Raw genomic sequence first — 13232 nt, forward strand, 5'->3', positions numbered from 1 at the left:
AATCTTGACTGTTTAGGTCGGAAATAGTCAATTTCCGAAGATATTAGACTATTTCCGACCCTTTCACTAAATTTTCTTTAGTTTTGCAATTTAGGTTTCAACAAATCTACACGAGTAAGTGTAGATATGTCCGTCTCCCTATGGTGGAGTCGTTACTTTTTGTTGGTTTAGTTGTTTGTTTATGTTTAGGGTTTCTTTGTGTTTTAGGGTTTATCAAAAAGGTAATTATCTTTTTCTCTATTATCAGTTCTTTGGTAAAGATTTGTTCGGGATAGCAACGGTTGTCAAGTTTTCAAATGCGTTCAAGCGAATTAGATGAAAATCATCCTTACGGCTACAACAAATCGTTAGATCGTCTCTCCAAAAAGGCTGTATATTCCAGCGATGTGTGCGAGAGATGTACCACAGTGCAAGATTTTTTCAACAATCGTAGCTTTGATGAAAGAAACCCCAATTTGATTCAATTTTATGTATTTGTTAATGTAGATTTCATTTGTAGATGCCGGATGACTTTTTATTAATGAATTGATTTGTTAAAAAAAAAAAACAAACTAAAGAAGAAAAGGTCTGGTACATAAGGTCTGGTCTGATTTGATCTGATCTGAATTTATTAAGGAATAAGTAATAAGTATCTGAAATAAGTTGAAAAGAACAAGTCCTTACTTGCTCAATCTAGTGACACATAATTCATGAATTTTGAATCAGTTTCAAGAGTAGCCATAAAACTAGGTCTTAGGCAAATTTCCAAATCAACACTTCCACCACCTTCACGTCCTGGGTTTGCAGTCACCTTACCATCTTCTTTGTTTGCATAGCCCATGCGAGCGGCAACAGCCCGGCCCAACCCAAATTCAGGCCCAAACATATCAAACCTCATTGACCCTCCTATAATTACTCGGTTCGGCCCATGAAAGTCCGATGTCGCTTGGCGCCCAAATACTACTGGATTATCAGAAAATTCTTTATACATATCTAGTATTGCTTTTCCATCATGGGCCACAATAGTTTTGTGCAAATTCAATGAAGCCCAACCCAAACCATGGCCCAATAATTCATCCACGCTACAAACAAATTGAGCTACCGATATAACGTTTCCAAAGTTTTCATCTGATAAAGGTGGGTCCAATCTATTTCTCCCATTGACTAAAATGGAACAACTAATTGATTGATTTAATGACAAATTTCGTGCTCGGGTGATGGATCTCCATACAAGAGCACTTAATGCTTGAAATGTGGATATGCTGGCGTGCGTTTCACATTCTTGGTTAGCTTTTGCCTTGAGTGCAATCAATGATGCAGACGAGAAGTGAAAGATTCGCTCTCTTAACGGACCAGTCTTATACCCGTATTCTATAAACTCCGCTGGTTCTAGATAGGGTAGCTTGAGCGCATCATTCGGACTAACATAGTTATTTATCCAAGGCTTATCATTAAATATGGGGACACGAGATATTTTTGTGGCATGATCATCGGATCTAAAAATTTCTGACAACGTGCTAACAAAATGGGTAAAAGATGTACCATCGACTACACTATGGTTCATAGTAAACCCTATAAACACCCCATCTAGGAGTTCTGTAACCTGGATCGATAACAAAGCCCTCGTATGCCCATCATGATTAACTATTTCTTCGCCGAGTTCAAAGAAAGAATGAACAATTTTACTGATATCAGTTGAAGATATAATATCAGAAACTGTAACCTCTTTCAAATGGGTGGTTGCATGGATGAGCCTTGCTCCGGGGCCTTTGTTACAATCAACGTATATCGAACAAGCGTGCTCGTCAGGGAACTTTCTCGTAGCAAGACGACCTGCTAATGGATAGAAATGAACGAGGGCGATTGAGAGTGAATGTTTGAGCTTCTCTAGCAAGCAAGAGACTAGTTTGGTTCGATCTTTAGATGTTATTGTATTATTATGGGTAAAAAGGAGACCTTTTTGAATGGGATCAATGGATAACATGGCAATCTCAATAGGTGATAAATGGTAAGGATATTTTGAAGCTTTAACTTCATATTTTGGTTTGATAAAGCTTTCTGAGATGAGTATTATATCAGCCATAGAAGCAGAGAACACAAATTATTGTTCAAGTGTTGATATAGCTTGTACTTGTTTTTGGTGGGTTTGTTAGGCTTATTAATTACTTTCGCACCGTTATATATATATATATATATATATATATATATAGAGAGAGAGAGAGAGAGAGAGAGAGAGAGAGAGAGAGAGAGAGAGAGAGAGAGAGAGTTGATTGTTACATTTTTTTTTGTTACATTTGTCATTTATTAAGTCACGCTTACACTGCATAGCTTCAATTGTTCATACTGGGTAATGTCGTTATCTTTAATTTTTTTATTGATACAAATTATTTAAAAATAAATAAATGTAACAATATCTTATACTTTTTCTGTTCTTTAGTTGTATCATTTTGCAGTTTTTGCAGATTGCAAACTTCTAGGTAATTTTTGTAGATAATAATAATAATAATAATAGAAATAAAATTAAAAAAAATGGACTGATGTGATAAGATAGAAATAGAGAGAGTTTATTAACAAAAAAAAATAAAAGTGATGCAAATAATATAAAACTTTCGCTTTAACTAAGTTATGCCAACTAAAAAGAAAGGAGCAAATAAATGTAATTAAAGTGTATATAATAAGATCTCATATGCTTAACTTGTATGTAATGTCAAACCAATTGAGAAAGAATAGTCATTATTAAATTCTAGCCTCTCTTTCCCCTCTTCTCTCTCTAAAACCCTAGCCTCCATTGTTAAATTTTGAAGGGGATTCCATCGATTTTTATCGGATGAAACCTCAATCGTTTGTTTTTGTGTGCTTTTTCTATTGTTTTAGATTTATAATAATTCTTCCTCTTCTAGGAGGAATATTTCTCGCTCGAAAGACAGGGTTTTTCTTCTTCTTTAGGAGGATTTGGCTCTTTTGAAAGACCGGGTTTTTTTTCTCTCTTTTGAGGGAGGATTTTCTTTTTTATTTCATGGATTGCTATAAACTTATTTCATGGGTAAAATTTTGTGCGGGATCGAAAAAGAGGTTAATATTTCGAATACAATCTAGCGAATCAGATGGATATTTTTTAAATGACTACAACAGATCAATAGATCCCCTCGCCGATAAAGGCTGTAAGTCACAGCGATACGAAAAAGGGTATGAAGAATGTACGATTTGCAACAACGATTGTAGCTTTACTTACGGAATATTTTTATTTGATTCAATTATTATGTATTTATTAGATTTAAACCTCTTTGTAGATGTCGTATGACTTTATTTATGAATCAATTTTATTTAAAAAAAAAGAAAAAAAAACTTGTATGTAATTGAAGTAAAATATGTAAATAGTGTACAATATCTTGAATTACTTTTTTTTTTACTTGCAACACTTCTCTTATCACACTTATCAATGCGTTATTTCAATCACTAATATCTTTAATTATCAATATCTAAAAATTATAAACATTTGATATTATTAAAATAGTATAAATCGAAACGAATCTAATAAGATTATATATGATTATATATTTTTTAACTATAAATCATCAATGTTAGTCAAAGAAAAGTAAATACATAGTGTAAAAAATACAAAAGAAGGAAATTTTACACTTGCTTTTATTTAGGATATAAATCTGCCCCTTCTTTTATTACCACAATAAATACCACCTACAAAAATCCTTTTTGTTTTTGTTTTGTTTTTTTTTTTTTTTTTTTTTTTTTTTTTTCTTTTAGTGGTAGGGTCTCGGTGAAAATTAGAAAAGACAATTCACTATATTTTTGCCCCAAAACAAAACTTGCTTCGAGTCTATGAGCACTAGCTTTTCTATAGTAAAGCACAACAATTCAATGAAAGGAAATTGAGAGAGTAGCACAATTTTACACGTCTTAAAAATGGAAACTTCAAAGATGATATACTAATCAAAACAAAAGGCGAACCATTTACTTGACCAAAACTCGTTTGTAGAATCTTTCTCAAAAACAAAAAATAAAAAAAAAAAAATTATTTGTAGAAGAATTTCCTCTATCCTTATCTTAATTACAACAATCATCTAGACTCTGGACTTGAGAGTGAAGGATAACTCAAGCGGTTAAAGCTTTCCTTTCGGTTCTAGGTGATTATAGGTGATCTAAAAGTTTCTAATAACATGCTAACAAAATGGATGAAAAAGGTACCATCGACTACACAATGATTCAATAGGTGACAAATGTAAAGGTTGTTTTAAAGCTTCAACTTCATATTTTGGTTTAACAAAACTTTCTGAGAGGAGTTTGATTTCGGCCATGGTAGTGGAGCTCAAATTGTTAAAGTGTACTTAACTTAGCTTGTTTTAGGTGGATTTATTTGGATTATTACTCTGGCATGCACCGATAAGTATTTCATCCGTCTCAATCAAATGGTGACATTTTTCTTTAAGTTTGTCATAACTCAATCACATGTGGTGCAAGTAATTTAGAAATTATAATGTTTCTATAAACAAATAGTGCAACTAATGTGAGCCGAGAAACACAGAGTATAAGTAGATACACTTGGATACATTCAGTTTTCGAGAGGAAAGTGTTACTCTGAGGATAAGAGTCGTTCTCCTTACCTTAAATACATAAAAGTAACGGTATTACATCAAAGTGATACAAATTTCATAAACTCGAAATCAGATTCAAGGGCAGCCATAGTATGGGGCCTTAAAGAGATTTCCCAATCCATACTCCCTCCCCCTTCACACCCTGGGTTTACAGTCACCTTTGCATCTTTACAATTTGCGCAGCCCATACGAATAGCCAAAGCACGGCCGAGCCCAAACTCAGGCCCAAACATATCAAACCTTCCTGACCCACCTACAATGATACTTTCTGGCCCATTATTAGTTGGGTGCAACGATGTACTTCAAGGGCCTTAGTAGGTTCCATAACTCAAGTATTCGTTTTTCATCTTGGGCTAAAATGGCTTCCTGTAAATTCTTTGCAGCCCAACTCAAACTGTGGCACAACAACTCATCTACAGTACATTCACATTTGGCTTTTTGTATAGGATCAAGTGATAACAAGGCTAAATCCTTAGGCGACAAGTGATAAGGTTGTTTAGCAGCTTCAACCTCATATTTCGGCTTAACAAAGCATTCTGAAATGAGTTTGATTTTTGCCATGTAAAGCTAAGCTAAATTAAACTATGTTCATAAAATTTATAAGAACAATGAAATAAATATGATATATTTCATGGGTTCATCTTGTAATTGTGCTGAATTTTTAGTGCCGTCTCGGAAATTTTTGGAGACCGGAGCGAAAACTAAACAAGGGCTCCTAAATAATCGAGTCGTATTTCATAATAATACATCAACAAAATCTGAGAAGTACAAGTATATCATCTTGATAAAGATATTTTGTTTGTTAAGTGGTAAAACTGTAAACAAATCAACAACTTTTTTTATAAATATGGCGGGCACAGTTGTTGATATAAATAAGAAAATGCCATACTGACTCCGGATACTTTTGTTTGTTTATGAATGTGATAAATTGGGACTTCCTCCATAAATTTTCATTTTTCATGAACTTTATGTTAAAAAGTTTATCAAAATAACGAATGCACGATAGTCATTTGAGATTTTGCTAACTCTTCTTTCTATTTTTTTTTCTTTTTAACAATAATGATTTTAACAACTTGACTAACCTTTACTCTAATAGTTCATAATGTTACTTTTTTGAAAAAAAAAAATTAAGAACTTACAAAAGTTAAGTAAAGAGTTTTAATAACATAATCATAAAATTGGGAAGGGAATGAAATGATTGAATTAGAGAAAAATCTTGAGCTACCTCCTAAAATAAATATTGTGTAATTTTCAATTTATGCCTTGTTTTGATTTATTTTTTTTTTATATATTTTTTATAAATTATTTTTTCTTAAAAGAAAAATAAAATAGATATAGGCCCCTTAAAGTGAGGGCCTTGAGCGATCGCTCAAAGAGCTCATGCTATTGAGCAGGCCCTGTGAAATTTTCATTTTATATACTACTAGTAATTATCAACCTATATGTTTCTCAATTTTCCAACCGACAATGATTAAGTACAATAATATGAAAACACTAATCAACACGGCATAATAATACAACAAAATTATTAGATCTAGCTAGTCATTTACTCAAGAACACAGCTAATAAGACACCTTTCACATTGTAAAAGCTACAAATATAATTGTTTATTGTTATATATGGTCTGTATATACAACTTTAATTTGTCATGTTATAATTGGCTAGAATTATAGGCCCAAGTTTTATTTGAATACAATTTATATTTGACTTCTAATTTTCTCCCCTCTTTTAATGATGTGTCAAATTTATAATGGTGTTGTAAATAGGGACAACATACAATGGTTGCATGTGTATCAGTTCTTGAAAAACAGACTCAAAAAATGTAATTATGTTGTCGCATTTAATTAATTTCAATAATTAGATCTAACGCACTTGGATCGGATTTTGTACAAAATCTTTAATGCATATATTTAAATCTTTAATGCAAAATCTTTAATGCATAGATTTAAATATTTAATTTCAGTAATAACTTTGATTAGGCGACTAAAATCTGTTTGTTTGTAAACTTCCTCTGTGAAGAAAACATTGTTATTATACCCTCATAGAGTCGATGGGTCATGGCCAAGTGCTAATATTGAAAGAAAATTAAGATTTATTTCAAGTGAATTTTATAAAATAATTGACTTTCCAAATAAAAATATAATTAAGAAAAATAAATAAATCATGGTTACAATTATTAAAGTTTTGGGAGATGAATATTCAAAAATTGAAATCAAATTCCATGTACATCATTTTGCCGAGACAAAACTCATAAACTCCTCATCAGATTCAAGAGCATTCATTATCTCCAGTTTAAGACATATCTCTAAATCTACACTTCCTCCTCCTTCGCGCCCCGGGTTCACGGTTACCTTCCCATCAGCCTTGTTAGAGTAACCAGCTAAAACAGCCACTGCTTTACCAAGCCCAAATTCGGGACCATACATATCAAATTTAGCAGACCCGCCTATTAAGACGCCATTAGGCTCATAATATGTAGAGCCTGTTTTTGCCAAGAAAGGAGCCTTAACATAACTACAAAGGCGTTGTCGGATTTTACTATCATCTACAGCCTCTACACTTCGTGGAATCAACAATGCAGCCGAACCCAACCCATGGCCGAGTAGGTCGCCTACCTTGCAAGCACATTGCAATCCTTCAACGTAGTTTCTGAAGCACTCTTGTGTTAGTGTAGATGAACTACTACAAGGGGGGGTGAATGGTAGTAGGTTCCAATCGCGAAACTTAAGCGGAAATAAACAATTAAAACGTAAAGGAACTTAAAGCACACAACAAGTTTTACGAGGAAACCATCTAGTGCCCAACTGGAAGTAAAACCTCGACCCTATTGGGACTTATAAACAAATTCCATTATAATAGGCAACTCTCCTAGTACAACCTATTACACAGACATTTACTTCGCAAGTTCCACCACGGACACTTGACTATATGATAGGACACCTCCTACCAGACCTAAGACACCTCTTAGGACCCTTTTTCTCCCTTAACCCAGGACACTTCCTAGGTGACCCAAGACACCTCTCAGGTTCCTTTCACTCACTGTGCACTCACAGCTACCACTCGAATTTTACGAGATTTCAAACTCATCACTTGCGTGAATTTAAGAGAATTCACAATCTCACCCCAAAATACAAAACACTCAAAACCCTTTTTCCATTACAAGATCTCATTGAACATCCCTAAATACATATCTATGAATAAAGAGATAAAACTAATATGTTGGACACTCGAGACCTGTCTGGAACTCACTGGACGTACTGTGACCAAAACCTGATAGGAACTTTGACCAGGAGAACTGACTTAGCTTCGTGGTGAAGGATAAAACTATTAAGCACGACCACCTCACTTCGTCAGCCTCAACTTTGAATGAATACATATGAGCATATTTATAGTACACTCGAATTATTCATTTCATCTTGAAAAAGATAGATTTTCTGAAAAGATAAGTTTAAAAGATATTTTCTAAAAACAAGTTTTCCGAAAATATATCTTTTTGTTAAGAATAAAATCTGTCAATAATAACACGATAAATTTAACATAAAATCAGATTTTATTTCAATCTTATCTTTTAGTTTAAAAATACTTTTTAAACAAAATTTATCTTTTTCCAAAAGGGATTTATTAGAAGATAAATATCTTTATTCAGTAAAACCAAATCCCTAAAAGATATGCACGTATAAGGTAAATATATATATCATTAAAACCGACTTTTAACAACGTGCACACTTAAGTTCCTATTAGGTTCCTGAACTCTGACAGTCTCCGAGTTCCTGACAAGTCAGTTACTCTAATTTCATTGACTGTTTGGAGTTCACCTTGGTTCTATAAAGACTTGTTCCAGACCGACTTTTATGTCCAACATACTTACATGAATCCTAGAGCAATATACTTCTATTTCTCTGTCTTCATGTTGCTTCTCTGAAACTCTTGTTCTGGAATCCTGTAGTCTTGATATATTCTGGATCTTAGGGTTTGCCCCAGCATTACACTGGAACCAGGTCGTTACAACCCGTTTTGAAGTTCCTGTTAAGAAACTTCTGGAAGTTCCATTTCTGGAACTCTTCTTCTAATTTTACTTGTATCCTCATGGATCTTCTAAAGTTCCTTTGTTTCAGTTCCTACTTCAGCCCTCAACGCTTACTGAACCTGCAAACATCACAACACTAGAAAATCCTTATTAAATGGAAGTTTGCTCAATTCTTAACATCATCATCAAAACCTCATAAGGGTCAACAAGTTGCCCCTTTTTAATGATGACAAACTGAGCAAACTTCTGAGGATAACAAAGTAACTCAAGAAGGTTAGTTTTTTCATTTATAAAAACAATAAAGAAAACTAAACTAAATTAAAAGACTTCTACACATACATGACATATATATGTATAGGATACTTACCTCGTGAAGCTAACATATGTAAACACCTATTTACATAGTTACCTTCATGGTTCCTTAGCCATCATCATGCTTATCAACCGTAACACTTATCATTGTTCTTGGTCCTCTATTGTTTATCCTATATTGCTCAAGTTCCTTATATATATACTTGTCATTGCTCAGGTTCCTTGTATCCTGTTCCAAACATAACTTGCTCTTTCTATGCACAACTTAACATACACGTTAGATAGATAATCATCATTAGTTTATAATCATCAAAACCTAATTGCTCAACAATTTCCCCCTTTTTGATGATGACAAACTAATGATGCTTATCACATATTAAAGGATAATCGTTGTACATTTATTCCCCCTTAGTTTTTCAAGGAAATAACATTTAACAAAGTTAGGAACATACACAGGAACTTAACATAGTTAGGAACTTAGCAATACACATCATTATCAATATATATATACTTTCAACGATCATGATGTAAGAACTTTAGACTTAATTACTGCATACCATAAGCATCATACATAATCTTCCCCCTTTTGTCATTATCAAAAGGGTATTGTTCCACACGTTTGTTTTTCGTAAATTATACACACTTAAAGTCATATGTCACACCTACCACCATATAATAAGTAAATATATAATGGTTAAACACTTGTTGTTCCTAAAAGACTCAAGGTACTCACTTTTCAAACACGGATACCATTTTCACACTAATTTCCAACTCACAATCCAAAGGCCCAACTTCAAAACCCTTAATTGAACTTGACAAATAAGAGGTTAAGAATCAAGTAAATATCAGAGCTAAAAAGTTAGGAATGGAATACATGAATAGACAAATGAAAGCGCAAGCTCAAAGGATATATAAAGAAGCATATGGAACAAAATAAGTAGAGGGAACATGAGGTGGAATTTGTGCTCTTCGTTTAGACCTTTTGAGATGAAGAGGTTTACCACATTAGTTCTTCATTTCATACTCTTGAAACTCCTGCTAAACACAACACATATTCATCTTACCAATTGATAACCAAATTCCCTTACTTCAACCACCAACTTTTTTGAGGAACATTCTGCATACTGGAACTTAAATAGATTTCAGTTTCATCATAGCCAAGTTCCTTCAACGTTTGTCGTTGTTCCTTCACTAGCTCACCAAGTATACGAGTACTCCACATCAAAGTCAATATTCTTCATCTTTAGATATCCAGGAAATTAAATATTTGATCACCCTTTTCTTTTTCTTTTCTTTTCTTTTTTTTTTTATTTTTTTTTATTTATTTTTTTTAAAGGGTGTCATTATACAAATTTTGCATACTTTCCTGGAATAACACATTTTTAAATCAATGAAGATATTACTTACTCATACACTTGAGTTCCACAACCAGATCTGAACCATTTTGATTTCTTAGTTCCTGCCTTATTCCCCCTGAGTCCCGTACCATTCTTCTTCCTTTTCAAGTACTTACTTCTTTCTTTATCTTCAACTTCCCCCTCAAAATATAATCACCATTTTTCATGTTTCATCAAATCATAAAAAATGATCAACAAACTTAGAGCACATGGGAATCAAGAATAAGAAGTAAAAGTGTGTGAACGGAAAGAGGAAATTGAATTGGGTGAATAAGAATCTTCGATTTTCTGAATATGGGACAATTAAAGTATATGCAACACGGACACACAACTTAGAGTTGTAGAATAATGTTGCGATCGAAGATATATGGCGTGGATGCTTGAAAGTTGGCTAAAAGATAGGTTAGTTCCCTCTGAAATTTAAACAAGTGAGTTACAAACGGTCCGGGAACTTACCTGTCTTGTTCCATCAAAGTTTCTTCCATTGTTCCTTTGGCAACTTAGGAACTTCGTGTTTGACAGAACCCATAGTTCTATTATGAGACCTCTAATACTCTTAGGCAAGTGAGTATGTCTTTTACAACACACGAACTAAGTGTGACACATAAACAATAAGCGCACATTCTTTACTTTATGCTTAACATGCATAGGAACCCCAACTTGACATACCTTAAGGGAAAAATACTTTATACTCATGTTATGTTTTATCAAGTCTTGTTCCATTAAGCAATAAACAAGAATATGATAAGTCGAGACAAATCATAAGAGAATCAATTCACAAATTCACATATTGCATTCATACCAAAGATATATCAATTCAATTCATCTAATGCCGACATGTGAAAAGGAACTTATATCTTATGTAGTCTTTTACCAGTAAAAATATAACTTTAAAGCATTGGTTGAATATGATGGCTTACCTTGGAGTTCTTGAAGTGGTTGTTCTATTCCTTGATGATCTCGAATCTAATATGAACTTCCACTTCTAACTCAAGTTCCATTGTTAGTGGTTAATTCTTACAAATATATTTTCTTATCATAAACTAGCAAAAACCAATACACAATGGCTCGTTAGTAGTACCAGAGATATATCAATGTACACAAGTACTACTAATAACTCAGTCCATCTTGAAAACAAAAATTGATACTTTTAAAGCTTAATTTTCAAGAAGGAACTTGGATAGCGATTTATCCTAGAGTATGTTCCACATAGACGTCTACGAAAATTCATCTCGAGACATACAAGACATCCATGTGGTACAACTCTAATCCCATATAAACAGCAAGAACAAATATTATTCAATTTGCTTCAAGTCTTGCTACACACGCAACAAGTTCCTTAAAGACAATACATACCTTTGTATTGGTTGTTTCTTTAAGAACCAACCTGTCCTTGTTCTATTCACGTGCCTTACTCAACAAGCTTTTTCCAGAACACCCTTTTTAATCTCCGATCCTTTTTAGGTGTTCTAGAATAGGTTCAGGATGTGACATGCATCCTCTTCCTTTTAAGCTTATTAAGTTCCTGCTGCACATCTAACTTGATAACAACCAATTATATGTTTACATCTACCTTAAAAACAAACTTATCTTTTATACAACTATGAGTTATGAAGTCCATCTTTTTCGGTTGATATCTCGAGCTCTTCTCTGATCCTTGGTTGTTGAGGTTTTCCCCTTGGTTACATATGCATGAAGGACACTTTAGTTCCATAGTTTGTTGAGATATTGCTGGTCGGAACAAATATTATCTCAGCTCTGGAACTTCGTTGGAACTTGCTTTCTTGTATTGAGTTCTTTAAACTTTGCTGCATGAGTTGGAACTTAACATCTCGAAGTTCCTCAACATATGTAGCTATCCCTTGCTGTTATTCTTAGTGACATATTTCTTTACTAGGAACTCAGTTAGTTCTTCAAGAACTTGCGAGTTCACCTTTTATCACCTGTCTGATGGGAACAAACATGTGAGTCTCAAAATATGTTCACTTATTGCACATTAAACAAGATAGGGTAAACTCTTTATGTTTTGCTGTTCTTGGCGTTTATGGATAAATAGCCTTGGCACTTCTATCATCAAACATCCCTAAGTGGAACATAGGGTGTCTTGTTAATCAAAGATGTATTGCTTCATTGTTGATGATGTAGCAAGAGGCATTGAAAACTATTCCAAAGAACCTGCAAAGACCATTAGTATATAACTTTGTTCTCTTCTTGTCTTTCATGATTCAAAATTGGAAACTTGTTATCAATCCTGTGTTCCTGCAACAAACACTAAACATGACTAGAACTAGGTTCCGTTGTTAGATCTATAACCTCATAGATGATGAACACTTAGCCACTTACCCTGTGATAGAAAAGACTTTCAACAAACAATTCATCGTCTCTTCTATTAAGAAAAGTAACCAAGTGCACATTTGCTTTCATTACTTATAAACAAGACATCTCTTTCAATTAGTCTCTACATATCACATGGTAAACATATCCATATCACTAAGATCCAATGGATTAGTGTTGCTTACCATCTACCTGATGTTGAAAGAGAATGTAACATGTGTTTGATTCTCATGCTTCTCGATCTTAACCTGTTTGGAACTTACATATACATATACCTATTATCGAGTTCCTACTAGGTTTATCAAGCATGAAAAGATTTACATGTTCACAGTTTGAAGCATAGAAGTATCTCATCTTCAATAAAGCCATCGGTAAAATACCGATAGGTCAAAGCCATCGGTATTTTTATTTTACCGATGGCTTTTAACCATCGGTAAAAAACATTAATTTTCTTTTAAAAAATTAGATTTTACCGATGGATGAAAACCATCGGAAATAATTTACCGATGGTAAGGCCATCGGTATTTTAAAAAATACCGATGGCTTGATAAAACCATCGGTAAATTATATTTT

General features: G+C 33.4%; 2 protein-coding genes across 2 annotated transcripts; both read right to left on the reverse strand.

Moving 5' to 3' along the window:
* Window positions 1-507: 507 nt before the first annotated feature.
* On the reverse strand, window positions 508-2118 carry LOC145588198 (uncharacterized). Its single transcript, XM_081644844.1, has one exon. The coding sequence runs from the start codon at window positions 2060-2062 to the stop codon at window positions 668-670; it is 1395 nt and encodes a 464-aa protein (XP_081500970.1). The 5' UTR covers window positions 2063-2118; the 3' UTR covers window positions 508-667.
* Window positions 2119-6817: 4699 nt separating this feature from the next.
* On the reverse strand, window positions 6818-11600 carry LOC145589135 (BAHD acyltransferase DCR-like). The gene is made up of 3 exons (XM_081645693.1): window positions 11569-11600; window positions 11407-11452; window positions 6818-7204 (listed from the first exon to the last, which is right to left on the reverse strand). Exons 1-3 carry the CDS (start codon window positions 11598-11600, stop codon window positions 6818-6820), a joined length of 465 nt encoding a protein of 154 aa, XP_081501819.1.
* Window positions 11601-13232: the final 1632 nt, after the last annotated feature.

This window comes from Chenopodium album, chromosome 17 (genome assembly GCF_948465745.1).
Source record: "Chenopodium album chromosome 17, dcCheAlbu1.1, whole genome shotgun sequence".
In the NCBI taxonomy this organism is placed as follows: Eukaryota; Viridiplantae; Streptophyta; class Magnoliopsida; order Caryophyllales; family Amaranthaceae; genus Chenopodium; species Chenopodium album.